Genomic DNA, 11,460 nt, shown 5'->3' with positions numbered 1-11,460 from the left:
CACTGCTGTCTGTCTTTCGACTTGAGCCAGATGGACAACGGCAACAAGACGGTCGTGGGCGAGAACGGTGCATCCTTGTCCGGTGGCCAGAAGGCAAGAGTCGCCTTGGCGAGGGCTCTCTACTCCAAGGCTCCCCTTCTGCTGCTTGACGATATCTTCTCTGCGCTAGACGCTAAGACGTCGGCCCTGCTTTGGGAGCGTTGTTTCTGCTCCGACATGCTCGACGGAAGAACGACTGTCCTCGTGGCTCAACAGCCTTGGGTGGCAGCTCAGTCTGATTTGGCCATCACCCTGGATAAGGGTGAGGTCGTCAGCACGGAGCAAAATCTTGGCATTGTCAGGCAGCCTGTGGTGGCTTCGCAAGAGGTTGCGGGGGGGAGCAATCCGGGGGAGCCAGAACTTGAGGCCGAGAGTGATGCTTTGAACGACAGGAACAAGACCGCAGATGACCCAACTGGAAAGAATCTGGTAGCCCAAGAGATGAAGGCTAGCGGCAAGAGTGCCCGTCTCATGTGTAAGTGTCGACAGTGTTTTGACAAGAAATGCACCCTGCTAATCGGTACTCAGTCTTCAAGTACATGACGTGCTTTGGCAGCCCATTCTACGCGGTCGTGTGCCTTCTGGTTATGCTTTTCATGAACATGGCTTGGCTCGGTAGTTCGCTGTGGTTGTCCATCTGGGTCGAGGCTTATTCCAAACAGGAGGCTGTCGACATTACCTTTTATCTTGGCATCTATGCCGCCTTCACTTTTGCCGAGACGATAAGCTACGCCCTCATGGTTCTTGTGTTTGAGAATGGTGCGTGGCATGCCGCAAAGAAGCTGCACCGCGACTTCATCCGTGCCGTCATGCGCGTGTCCTTATCGTGGTATAAAGACGTGCCGGTCGGCCGCATCATCAACCGCTTCTCGCGCGACATGTACTCTGTCGACTCGACCATCTGCTCGCAGCTTCGCAACTTCCTTGACTGCGGCATGAGCATTCTCTTTCGTCTTGGCGCCATCAGCTCTATTCTGCCTGTCTTCATGCTACCTGCAGCCGCGACATGCGCCATCGGCGTTGTTGTCGGCGAGATGTACACGCGCACGGCTGTGACCATCAAACGCCTGGTTGCGTCGGCGCAAAGCCCCGTCTTCACGCAGTTTTCCGACACGCTGGCGGGTCTCGCTGTCATTCGGGCACGCGACGGCATGGGTGATGTGTTCAGCGAGGCGTTGGCTGAGAGACTGCGGACATGGTCGCGCGCCGCAGAAGCCAATTACAACTGTAACCGGTGGGTCGCGATGCGAGTGGACGTAATCACGGCGCTCGTGGGCCTCACGGCGGGCATCATTGCTGTGTCAAAGGCGGGGATCGTGGCGGCTGGCCTGGTAGGCTTTTCATTGACCAACGCAACGGGTTTGAGTCAGACCATCTTGCACCTTGTGCGCAGCATGAACGACCTCGAGGTCGAGATGCAGAGTGTCAGTTTGTCCTGTTCTCCAGCATGGAACGTTAGCTGACTTCTTTTTAGTTTGCTAGGGTACGCGAGTATGCTGGGCTTGAGCCAGAGGAAAAGTCGGACAAGTCGTACGCTGAAGAGGGCCAGTTCGCGGATGACGATGAGCATGTCATTCCCCGGCACTGGCCTGCGACGGGCAAGATTGAGTTTCGCAACGTGACGATACGATATGACCCCGAAGGACCTAACATTTTGACCAATGTTAATTTGAAGTTCAACGCCGGAGAGAGGGTGGCCATTGTTGGGAGGACAGGCTCCGGGAAGAGCACGGTAAGATCCAGCAACATCCCTCGCGTGATTCGAGACTGACTGTCGCAGTTGGTCCTGTCGCTGCTGCGGTTCACGCACATCGTATCGGGTGAAATTCTTTACGACGGCATTGACATCACGAAGACGCCGCGCCGTAGGCTGCGCGAAGCCCTCACTATCATCCCACAGGAGGCAGTGCTCTTCAACGGCACCGTAGAGTCGAACCTCGACCCGACCGGCAACGTGGAAGAGGACACCCTGGCCAAGGCGCTCCAATCATGTCGAGACATTGCCTCCTTCCAGAACCAGGCCAATGGCGCTCTCGGCGCAGACGGAAATGCACCGACGGCCGGCATTGCGCTCTCGACGCAGGTTACCGCCAAAGGGGAGAACTTCTCGCACGGCCAGCGGCAGGTGCTCTCGCTATGCAGGGCGCTAGTCCGCAAGAGCAGGCTGATGCTTCTGGACGAGGCGACGGCGAGCATGGACTACGAGACGGACAGGGGAATCCAAGAGGCGCTGCGCAGGGAGCTCGATGAAGCGGGCGGAGATAGGACACTCGTGACGATAGCGCACCGGCTCAGAACGATCATTGATTATGACACGGTCGTCGTCATGGCTGGAGGAAGGGTTGTCGAGGTGGGCAGGCCGAAGGAACTGTATGCGAGGGCAGGGGTGTTCTATGACATGGTCTACCACAGTGGCGAAGGGGAGGAGCTGAAGGAGATGTTGGGAGGGGACGGTGAGTCGTCAGAGGTGTCTTCCTGACGCTGCGGGATGGCCATCATGGTCCCCGGCCGAGCGAGGCTACGACGAGGATTGTCTTCAGCCCATACACTTGGCAGTAGCCACCTGTCTATGTGATAGACTTGTATGGTAGTGGGCCCCTAATTGGGACGTCCGGGTTCTCTCCGTGCCTAGAGGGGTAGTATAACAGGCTGGCGGACCCCTCTTACTGGCCAGTTGCAGAAGTTCAAGTGTGTTCCTCTTGGTTGGGGAGTAAACATTCACACCTCTGGTTGCCTCTGCTGTTTCAGCATCGCCAAAAGCTTCAATTTCATCAACATTGGGAAGTCACCCGCAAGATGCCCCCTTCCTGGGCAATGGCCGCCGGTGGGGGGTCGGCTTATCGGTCTACGAGACTTGGCCGGTGTTTCCCCGCGATCCGCCCCCACCGCCCACCGCTCCTGCCCTATCTGATTGTCTGATCTGGCCCGTGCTTTCTTGAAAGTTGATGGCCAAGTGGACACGATACCGCGATCGTCCGTCAAGTCGCGTTGACTGGCTCTACCACACCCCCGACTCCTCGGACGAGCTTCGTATTTCGAGAGCAGAGACCTTTGGTTCTCTACTCAGGCACTCTGACCATTTCTATCGACGCTTGTAGTCAAGCCTCGCCTGGCACATCTGTCACGCCTGTTCTTGTTCTCCTTCCCCGTTTGGAACTCTGACCTTCGGAATCGCCAATACCATGGCTATCCGTTCTCTCAAACCAGTCCTGTGTGGCTTGGTCCTCGCCTTTGCGCTGCACGCCGGCATCGCTGCTGCTTCGTCGGCCTACGACAAGGGCGATCCTCTTTTCAATGCCCAAGTCCTCGAGAACCTGAGCCTCGAGGAGCTTGACGGTGAGCTTCAGGTAGGAAATGCCCCCTAGGCCTCCCTCCTCTGCTTTCAACTGCAATATTACCCCTGAACACAAGTTCAATCCATTTTGAGGCGGGTTCGCACACGATAGCTAACACAGCGACTAGCAATGCCCCATCGTTGCCTCTCTCTCGGGCGCAAAGGCCACGCACTTTTCCTCGCAGACGTCGTCCTTCCTTTCTCGCGCCTTCGCTGTGCTCTTCCCCGCTGAGCGCCCCGCCATCAATGCCCTCCTTGCAACCCTCTATATCTCTGGCCCCCCGAACCTGCTGCTGGCCCTCTGCCCTCCCGATATCGACCCGGCTTCGCTCTCTGTCATGGTTGCCTTTGCCGTCGGCGGTCTCCTTGGCGATACTCTCTTCCATCTGCTACCCGAGATCTTCCTCGGTGAGGACGAGCCCGATAAGACGCGCTTTGTGCTGGTCGAGCCCAAGCGTAACCTCTTCTCGGTGTCGCCATTCTTGTGGGCTTCATGACCTTTGTCGCCATGGATAAGGGCCTTCGGATCGCAACCGGCGGCGCCGGACACGACCATGGCCACGGACACTCGCACGGCGAGGCCCAAGAGGTTGCCGCCGAGGTCGTTAGCTCCGCGCTCGACAAGGCGGACGGCAAGGCCAAGAACCGCAAGGCCAAGAAGGGCGAGGTTGCCGTTGTAAAGCCCGCTGAGAAGGAGATTAGTGCCAGTGTCAAGCTGGGTGGGTACCTGAACCTCATGTAAGTGCACTAAACCTTCTCTTGCGCGGGTCAAGGCATCTGACGTGAATAGTGCCGATTTCACGCATAACATCACCGATGGTCTTGCCATGTCTGCCAGCTTCTACGCATCGCCCACTATTGGCGCCACAACGACGGTGGCCGTCTTCTTCCACGAGATCCCCCATGAGGTCGGCGACTTTGCGCTGCTCGTGCAGTCTGGTTTCAGCAAGCGGGCCGCCATGGGTGCGCAGTTCGTCACGGCTCTCGGCGCGCTGCTGGGCACCCTCATTGGGATTGCTGTGCAGGAGCTCGGCGGTGGAGCCGGTGACGAGGGCGGACCGATGGGACGAAACGGCGGTATCTGGGGCACCAGCCTTGTAAGTGGTTCATTTGTTTTCTTGCTCGTTCTTATTTCACTCCGACGTGGCGCAAGAGTCTTGTCTTGTCTTGTTCCTGCGCATCCGATTCACTCAGCTTCCTATTTGCGCCGGTTGCAGACAGACGTCCGACGGTACCCCTATTGAGCTTCCTCTTTGTCCCTCGTGCATATGTCGCCCCGCCTTGAGTATGAACCGACCCGCGGCTGACTTTTTGACTTCACAGAGCTGGGGTGACCTATTGCTGCCGTTCACGGCCGGCACGTTCCTCTACGTCGGCACGGTGGCTGTAATTCCTGAGCTGCTGGAGACGGGTCCCAACAAGGCCCAGGAGCTGAAGAAGACGGTAGTGCAGTTTGCAGCGATTGCTCTGGGAGCGGGCATCATGCTGTTCATCTCGTGGCACGACTAGAGTGCCGGAGGCAAGTGGCACGGATTGACTTTCACAGTACAAGCATTTCGTTCCTTCAGGGAATGTATTTCCATGTGGTAGAACAAAAAGTAACATAGAAGAAGTCTGGCCTCAAGAGCAGGGCTGGGCTGAGACAGACTGGCCGACCAGCCGGCCGAAGTGAACGACACGAAACTAAGAACAAGCCTTAGCAGCGCTCGCTTCACGGTCCCGAAAGTGATGGGTGCTGACGAATATTGATTGTGGAGGGATTATGCCTCTGGCGTGCATGCATACAGCACCGAATTTTCAAAAGTTCATCCTGTTTACCCAGGCGACGGGTTCGCGGCAAGGGACCCTTCCTGCCCCCTGCCCGGCCCCCTCGCTCGTCACTCCTCGGGATGCCACGCGGCGCCCCGAAAGTTGGGGAACAGAGTTGTACATGCACCTGTGCAAAGGCCATAGCTCAACTGGTCCCCCTCCCAAAAAGAGGCGTCGAATAGAGTCACGCCGAACCGAAAAGAGACCCATCATATTCACCTAATCATTCAGCGGCCGCCGAAACCGTTGCGGCCGCCGACGCCGGCTGCGGCAACGTTTCCCGCCGTCGTCCAGCTCTCTGATGCGTGGCTTGTTCGTGGCTTGCATCAGGCTAAAAGGGGGGGGGGTTGCTTGGAGCTGGAGAGCGCTGGAGAGCGGGAGAGTGAGTGAGTCCATGGCCGCTCGCTGTCCAGATTAAGCGATCATTTGATGCGCGTAGCAAAGTCAAACAGCAACGAGGCGTCATGTGAAACGGGGAGAGCGCGTGGGACGGAAAACAAGTGTAGAGCTTGCATTTGACGTAGGCATCTGACAAAGTAACAGTACTTCGAAGACCTCGCGGCAAGAAAAAGGCTTCCCGTCCCCTGCAGAGCGGACCCACGTTGCCGGGTGTCATTTCAACGCATCAGTCTTACAACGTTGTGTTACCCTCGTCCTCGTCGCGTGTACAGTCGGTATGGACGGAGATTCGTGAAGCTGAGCGAGGCGCAAATGGCGTCTTACTGCTTCGTCATCCCACTCGTGACGCCCAAGGCGGGGAGGGGGGAGAAAGGGAAAACACCACAGGCTAGACACTGTGGCTTGCGTTGAGTCACTGAGCGAGAGGGCCAAAAGCGAGATCAAAAGGCGCGAAACGGGGACTTGGAGGGCAGGATTACCAATCTGCTCGCGTGAATAATCCAGCGAGGCGGCTGTTTTGGGGGTTGGTGTTTTAGCAGCCTCGATGACACCATGTCGAGACTCAGCTGGCCTGAGCTGACCCAGTCGGACAAGCCCCCATCATGTTGACATGTCGTCCGAAGGGCGGACGCTTGGGCCAGGTGACAAGACTGGCCCAGCGCTGTCGCTCTCCCGCCTGGGCGCGCCTTGGAATCCGTGACCCCTTCCGAAGCACGCCCTGTGACGAGTCTTTCTTCTGCCCAGCGTGATTGACAACTACTGATGGTGCTAGACAACAACAGGCTCCCTGCCGATGTCGGCGCTCCGAGGGTCGGACGTCGTGGGGGTGGGTTGTCGAACACGCACCTACCTAGGGAAAGGCGCATTTGACAATACTCCCCATTTTCGCTTCCTCGATCTGCTTTGAGTGGAATATGGGGTTGGTTCTGGGGGGAAAGAGGCGGGTACGCGGGATGGTAGGACGGAGTTTCAGCGGAGATGAGCATGTTCCTTGCCATGGTGCTCTCTTGTGGCTTGAGGCTACTGAAGCAAACGGAGTGGGTGGGATGGTGATGCTTTCAGAGCGCCGTCAAGCCGTCGAAGCCATCTGGCGCCGCTGGCTCACACTAGGTACCTGGGTATCGTGGTGGGCAACTGCCTTGCCTTACACGTAGACGCGTAGGCGTGGTGCAGCAGGCTCTGGCGCCGGCAGTTCAGCAGGGTAGTACAGCAGCTGGCACTTACTCCTGATCGGCGGCAACTGGCACTACGTACAGGTAGACCGAAGAGCTATTGGGCCATTCGTGCAGGTTGAAGGGTTGAAGTGCCCATCGGCTTTGAAAGTAGGCGTCAATGGCACCAAGGCTTGGTCTCCCGTCGGCTGAAAGTGGGCGCCCCTCAAGTACCTGTCTCTGAACCTCCAAACATGGGGAACAGTCTGACGAGAAAATCCAAAGTGCAGAAAAAAAAAAAACTTCCCAGGGATGACGATCCAGAATTTTTCTCGAACATTCAAGGCTACATGCCCACACCAGCAAAGCTTGAGACCCCCGTTTGATCCAAACATGCAGCCGGTCTGGCCACCCAATGTCGTAAGGGGATCCACGGCGCGCGGCTCAAAATGGAGACACAGGCAGTCTAAGAAGACCCGCTTGCTTCCGCTGCGCGATGCTTCCACGATCGTTCTACTGCACACAAAAGCAGAAAACCGGGAATAAAGGCTTCTCACGACACCATTACCTTGATGCACGGCTCAAGATGGAGAGCCGCAAGTGCGGTTCCCCCCTTGTCATGGCCCGAGAAGACGTGCGCAGCGCCGAGCATGTCGGGCGAGGGCGCTTGGCGTGGCGTGTGGTGCGCATCGCGAAGCATCGCGCAGTGTGACATCGTGGCTGTTTGACTGGGTAGCATCATTCTGGACGAGAATGAGGTAAAGGAACCCGCCTGACATGGTAGGGTCCACGAAACACGGCGGCCCATGCCATCGTTTGAGGGCATGCTACAGTAAACAGGTGGAGGCTCCTCAGAATGCATCGTGCAGCATGGCACATTGAGCGCAGTATCGTGATAAAAAGGCTAGATATTGTAAATAATAAAACAAGCGAGTGAGAGAAAGAAAATTTTCTTCAAACGTGCCCTTTGTTCGGCCAATGGCCACCCGAGACAGAATCTTGCAGTAAAAGCACTGGCGCATCGTGGTTTTCTAGGGCCCCGCAGGCGGATGGATCTCATTAGACATGACTTCCCCTTACGTAGAAACCGGGCGAGGCCGACGATGGTTGCCCCCCCCCCTGGCGACCCCCCTCCCCCCGTGCGACCCCGTGTGGTGGTGCCGGCGGGTGGCTGGCCGGAGCGGAAAAAAGGGTGAAAATTTTCCCAGGGGCCCTGAACACCACTAGCCACAGCGCTTAAAGGACCCCCCTCGACAGTGTACGTTAGGCGCACGCGGGAAGCCGACGTGGCCCCGTCGGCGGACCGTGTACGTTAAGGCGACCCGAGCAGATGGATCCCCACCCAACCCGCCCAGGTCCGCGCGCATCACTTAACGGCAAGGCGCCGTGTGGCCGGATGGATACCATTAGACACGAGAACCGTGTACGTTAGGCGCAGCCGGGCACGAGGTGGTCCTTCGGGGACCATCGATGGCGGAAGGGAGGGGCAGTTTCACCGTCTCTCGCAAAGTAGAGATACTTGCTCTACCTTGGCTGGATTGCTCGTTGAAATTGGTGTCGGTGTCATCGAGAGCTTGCGACAGCGCGGAGATGCATGTTTTGCTGGGGGAATGGATGGTGGTGGTTCACTGCTGTTTTGGGCCATGTGTGCCTGGAGTTGTTGCTTGGGGTTGTCGATGACTTGTACCAACGCAAAAAGCACTGCAGGAAGAGGAAAGGGTTGCAAGAGGCAAGGTCGGCTTTCGGTGCCGTTGTCTGCTGCGCTCGGTGTGTGCTGTCGGGACGGTCTCCTGTTGGCTGTTTCGATCTGCAATCAGTCAGTCACTCAGTCACTCACTCGCTGCCCAGCCTGGCCAAACAGCACCAATGGACGTGCATGGCCACTGGGGGTCCCTCAATGAACAGACGTGGCCAGCTGATGTCACACACAATCCTGGCATCTGGCGACGGCTTCCGCCAAGTGGGCCTGTAGCACAAATTCCGTCATGACGTTGGATCCATCCATCCCCACCTGAGTGAGGATCGTAAGACGTGCGCGTGCGCGAGCACCCGTCAGAAGTCGAGGGCTCTTCATCGTGCCGTCGTGAGCCGGTCAAACCCAAGTCAGGGGCCACCCTTCACAGTGAAGTGTAAGAGTCAGAAACTTGCCGCTGGTGTGACCAGGTTCGTGGTCCTCAAGGTGGATGAGCAAATGCGACAAGATGAATGTGGGTTTCTCACGCCTTGTGATGACAAGATGGCGCTAGCCTTGAGTGCTGGCTGCCATTGAACGTGGCGTACGCCTTTCGACGGTAGCTCACCGACAGGGCCTGCCTAATAATGGAACCAACGTGGATGAAGGAGACGGGCTCCGTGCCGCTGTGGAAGAACATGGTTCGTTTGTTGGTCAGTCAATCCACAGACAATGCGCTCCGGTGAGCTTCTGCTGCTCGCGGTGGAGGTCCAAGTCCAGACAGAGGGGCAGCATCGATTTGTGAGACCGACCCATCAGGGCGACGAGAGCCAAGCAGGATCAGGAGGCAGCTCCAGCGGATACTAGTTGGAGGGCGCTTTCAGCACAGTCACAGCGCCCCCGCGCGCTGTGAGGAAGTGTCAACCCTACCTACCTAGGTACCCAAGTACCTTACCTACCTTTTGACCTCCCAGAGATTGAATTGAATTGGCGTGGACGGTCCAAGGTCCGGAGGTCGGCGTCTCCACTCGCAGTACAAGCGAAGACAAGGTGGGGACGTGAGACCCACCCTCCGGAACGAGTCACAGGCGCAGGGCGTGCTGGACATGCAACACACTGGCAATGCACCACGGCAGCTCCACCTCCATCTCATCCCAGGGCCAAGCCCATCCCTCATCACCCACCCACTCGATCGCTCCTACCCATCCACATCCACTTCGAGCCGGGTCTGTGCAAGTGCGAAGGGCAGGCCCAAGAAGATGGCGGAGGTACTCCTGCCATGTACAGGTACCGACCAGGTGTGCGTCCAGCCCCCGGCCCGCCAGACGACACGCCCTGCCAGTACTCGGTCCTCAGTACTCGGTGCCCCTTGGCCATGGCCCACGGCAGCTCGTCCATGCCCCCAACCAAGCCATGACACCCATGAGCCATGACACCCATGGGGCGCCATCGAAAGGTAGTTAAAGAAGCTTCTCCTCCTTCCCGTCCGTCGATCATGGGTCGGCAGCCATTATCCTCCTTCTCTCAGGCAAGCACGTCTTCACTTGCTTTCAAATCATCTCTTGCATTGTCATCAAGTCGACCTTGTCATCAACCCCTCATGACGCCCTGCCCATCACAGCATCACCAACCACAACAGCTACCACTTCCATAAAGAGCACCACTTGGGAAGCCTACTAGATCGTCTAGACAGGCTCTCCCACACCATCAACAGCCTGCTCCAGTCCCATCGACTGCTGCCCGTTGCCTACTCATCTCACTGACACCCCTTGACTGAACTGAAAAGGGGTCTCATCGTGGTCCAAGGCATCTGAGAGAACCAAGCCCTCCCTCCACTTATTCCGTCACTTAGACCATTGTCACCAACACCGCCAACATGTCCTCCGTCAGCGACATCAGCTCTGTCTTCGGCTCTTTCGCCCGCCCTCCCATCCCCAAGGGCCCCAGCATCGAGATCAAGCTGGACAACCACTACAACTCCAAGGTCTACTCTTCCGGCTCCCCGGTGGCCGGCGAGGTCACCATCACCCCCTGGAAGGACACCCGTTTCGACTTTGTCTCCATCGTTCTCATCGGCCACTCGCGCACCCGCCTCGACGCTGCGCAGATCGCCCAGCACTCCTCGCACACCTTCCTCAAGCTCAACATGCCCATTCCCGCCTCGGCCTACCCCGTGCCCCGCGTCTTCGAGGCTGGCCACAAGTACAGCATTCCCTTCAACTTCGTCATTCCTCACCATCTGACCTTGAGCGCCTGCAACCACCCGAAGCAGTCGGATGCCGTCTATGACCAGCACATGCGTCTGCCCGCCTCGATGGGTGCCTGGGGCAAGGGACGACATGTCGCCCCAGATGGCGCGCGTCGAGTACATGGTCAAGGCCCGCGTCGCCGAGATGCCTGAGCTTGGCGGCCGTCCGATCAAGGTGATGGAGGATCACTACCACATCAACGTGCTCCCCATCTCCCCGGAGGACCCCCCTCTGAACATCACGTCTGAGGACAAGGGCTATCGCCTCACCAAGGCCAAGACGCTTCGAAAGAACATTTTCACGGCCAAGCAGGGCCGCATCATCGCCAATGCCATTCAGCCTCCAGCCATCCGCCTCGGTGCCGACGGCCGTACTGCCTCGGAGACATCCGTCACAGTGAACCTTACTTTCGAGCCCACGTCGCCCGAGATTGTGCCTCCCAACGCCAGCCACGTCTCGGCCAAGGTCCACGCGGCAACATGGTTCAGCGCTGCGCCCATCTCCAGCCTGCCCAACATGGGCGACGCTCGCCACAGCTACGCGGCGCTGCCCCAGCTGAGCTACTCGACATCTGTATCACTCTTCTCGGATGATCTCGAGAAGACCCAGTGGCAGATCCGCGCCACGAACCCGTCGCGCCGCGGACCTCTGGCTACTCCAGCGAGGGCCAGCCCGACAGCAACTCGGACTCGGACCAGCCGTCGAGCCGTCGCAGCAGCAAGTCGGCGGCTTCAGGCAAGGCACCCGTCTTCCATGAGAACGGCACTTCACATTCCCGTGCGCATCCCCACCGGACGCAAGCTCTTC

General features: G+C 58.1%; 4 protein-coding genes across 4 annotated transcripts in view; 3 read left to right on the top strand and 1 right to left on the bottom strand.

Moving 5' to 3' along the window:
* Positions 1 to 2,518, top strand: part of VDBG_00906 (ATP-binding cassette transporter abc1) — a gene marked incomplete at both ends in the record, with an annotated part of 4,773 nt that extends 2,255 nt beyond the window's left edge. The window contains 4 exons of the mRNA XM_003009177.1: positions 31 to 514; positions 568 to 1,463; positions 1,514 to 1,657; positions 1,820 to 2,518. Of these exons, the coding sequence (XP_003009223.1) occupies positions 31 to 514; positions 568 to 1,463; positions 1,514 to 1,657; positions 1,820 to 2,518 (2,223 nt within the window). The remainder of the gene's footprint in view (positions 1 to 30; positions 515 to 567; positions 1,464 to 1,513; positions 1,658 to 1,819) is intronic.
* A 703-nt stretch (positions 2,519 to 3,221) lies between these two features.
* Positions 3,222 to 4,882, top strand: VDBG_00905 (ZIP Zinc transporter; the record flags this gene model as incomplete). The annotated part of the gene is made up of 5 exons (XM_003009176.1): positions 3,222 to 3,386; positions 3,502 to 3,816; positions 3,891 to 4,111; positions 4,164 to 4,470; positions 4,697 to 4,882. 5 exons carry the CDS (start codon positions 3,222 to 3,224, stop codon positions 4,880 to 4,882), a joined length of 1,194 nt encoding a protein of 397 aa, XP_003009222.1.
* A 527-nt stretch (positions 4,883 to 5,409) lies between these two features.
* Positions 5,410 to 7,447, bottom strand: VDBG_00904 (predicted protein; the record flags this gene model as incomplete). The annotated part of the gene is made up of 5 exons (XM_003009175.1): positions 5,410 to 5,502; positions 5,906 to 6,093; positions 6,432 to 6,601; positions 6,806 to 6,978; positions 7,301 to 7,447. The coding sequence occupies 5 exons, from the start codon at positions 7,445 to 7,447 to the stop codon at positions 5,410 to 5,412; spliced, it is 771 nt and encodes a 256-aa protein (XP_003009221.1).
* Positions 7,448 to 10,280: 2,833 nt separating this feature from the next.
* Positions 10,281 to 11,460, top strand: part of VDBG_00903 (arrestin) — a gene marked incomplete at both ends in the record, with an annotated part of 2,745 nt that continues 1,565 nt past the window's right edge. Inside the window, 2 exons of the mRNA XM_003009174.1 lie at positions 10,281 to 10,606; positions 10,677 to 11,430. Coding sequence (XP_003009220.1) covers positions 10,281 to 10,606; positions 10,677 to 11,430 — 1,080 coding nt within the window. The remainder of the gene's footprint in view (positions 10,607 to 10,676; positions 11,431 to 11,460) is intronic.

The sequence above is a fragment of the Verticillium alfalfae genome, genomic scaffold, assembly GCF_000150825.1.
Source record: "Verticillium alfalfae VaMs.102 supercont1.1 genomic scaffold, whole genome shotgun sequence".
Lineage (NCBI taxonomy): Eukaryota > Fungi > Ascomycota > Sordariomycetes > Glomerellales > Plectosphaerellaceae > Verticillium > Verticillium alfalfae.
The sequence above is the reverse complement of the archived record's forward strand: the minus strand, read 5'-3'. Positions and strand labels throughout refer to the sequence as shown.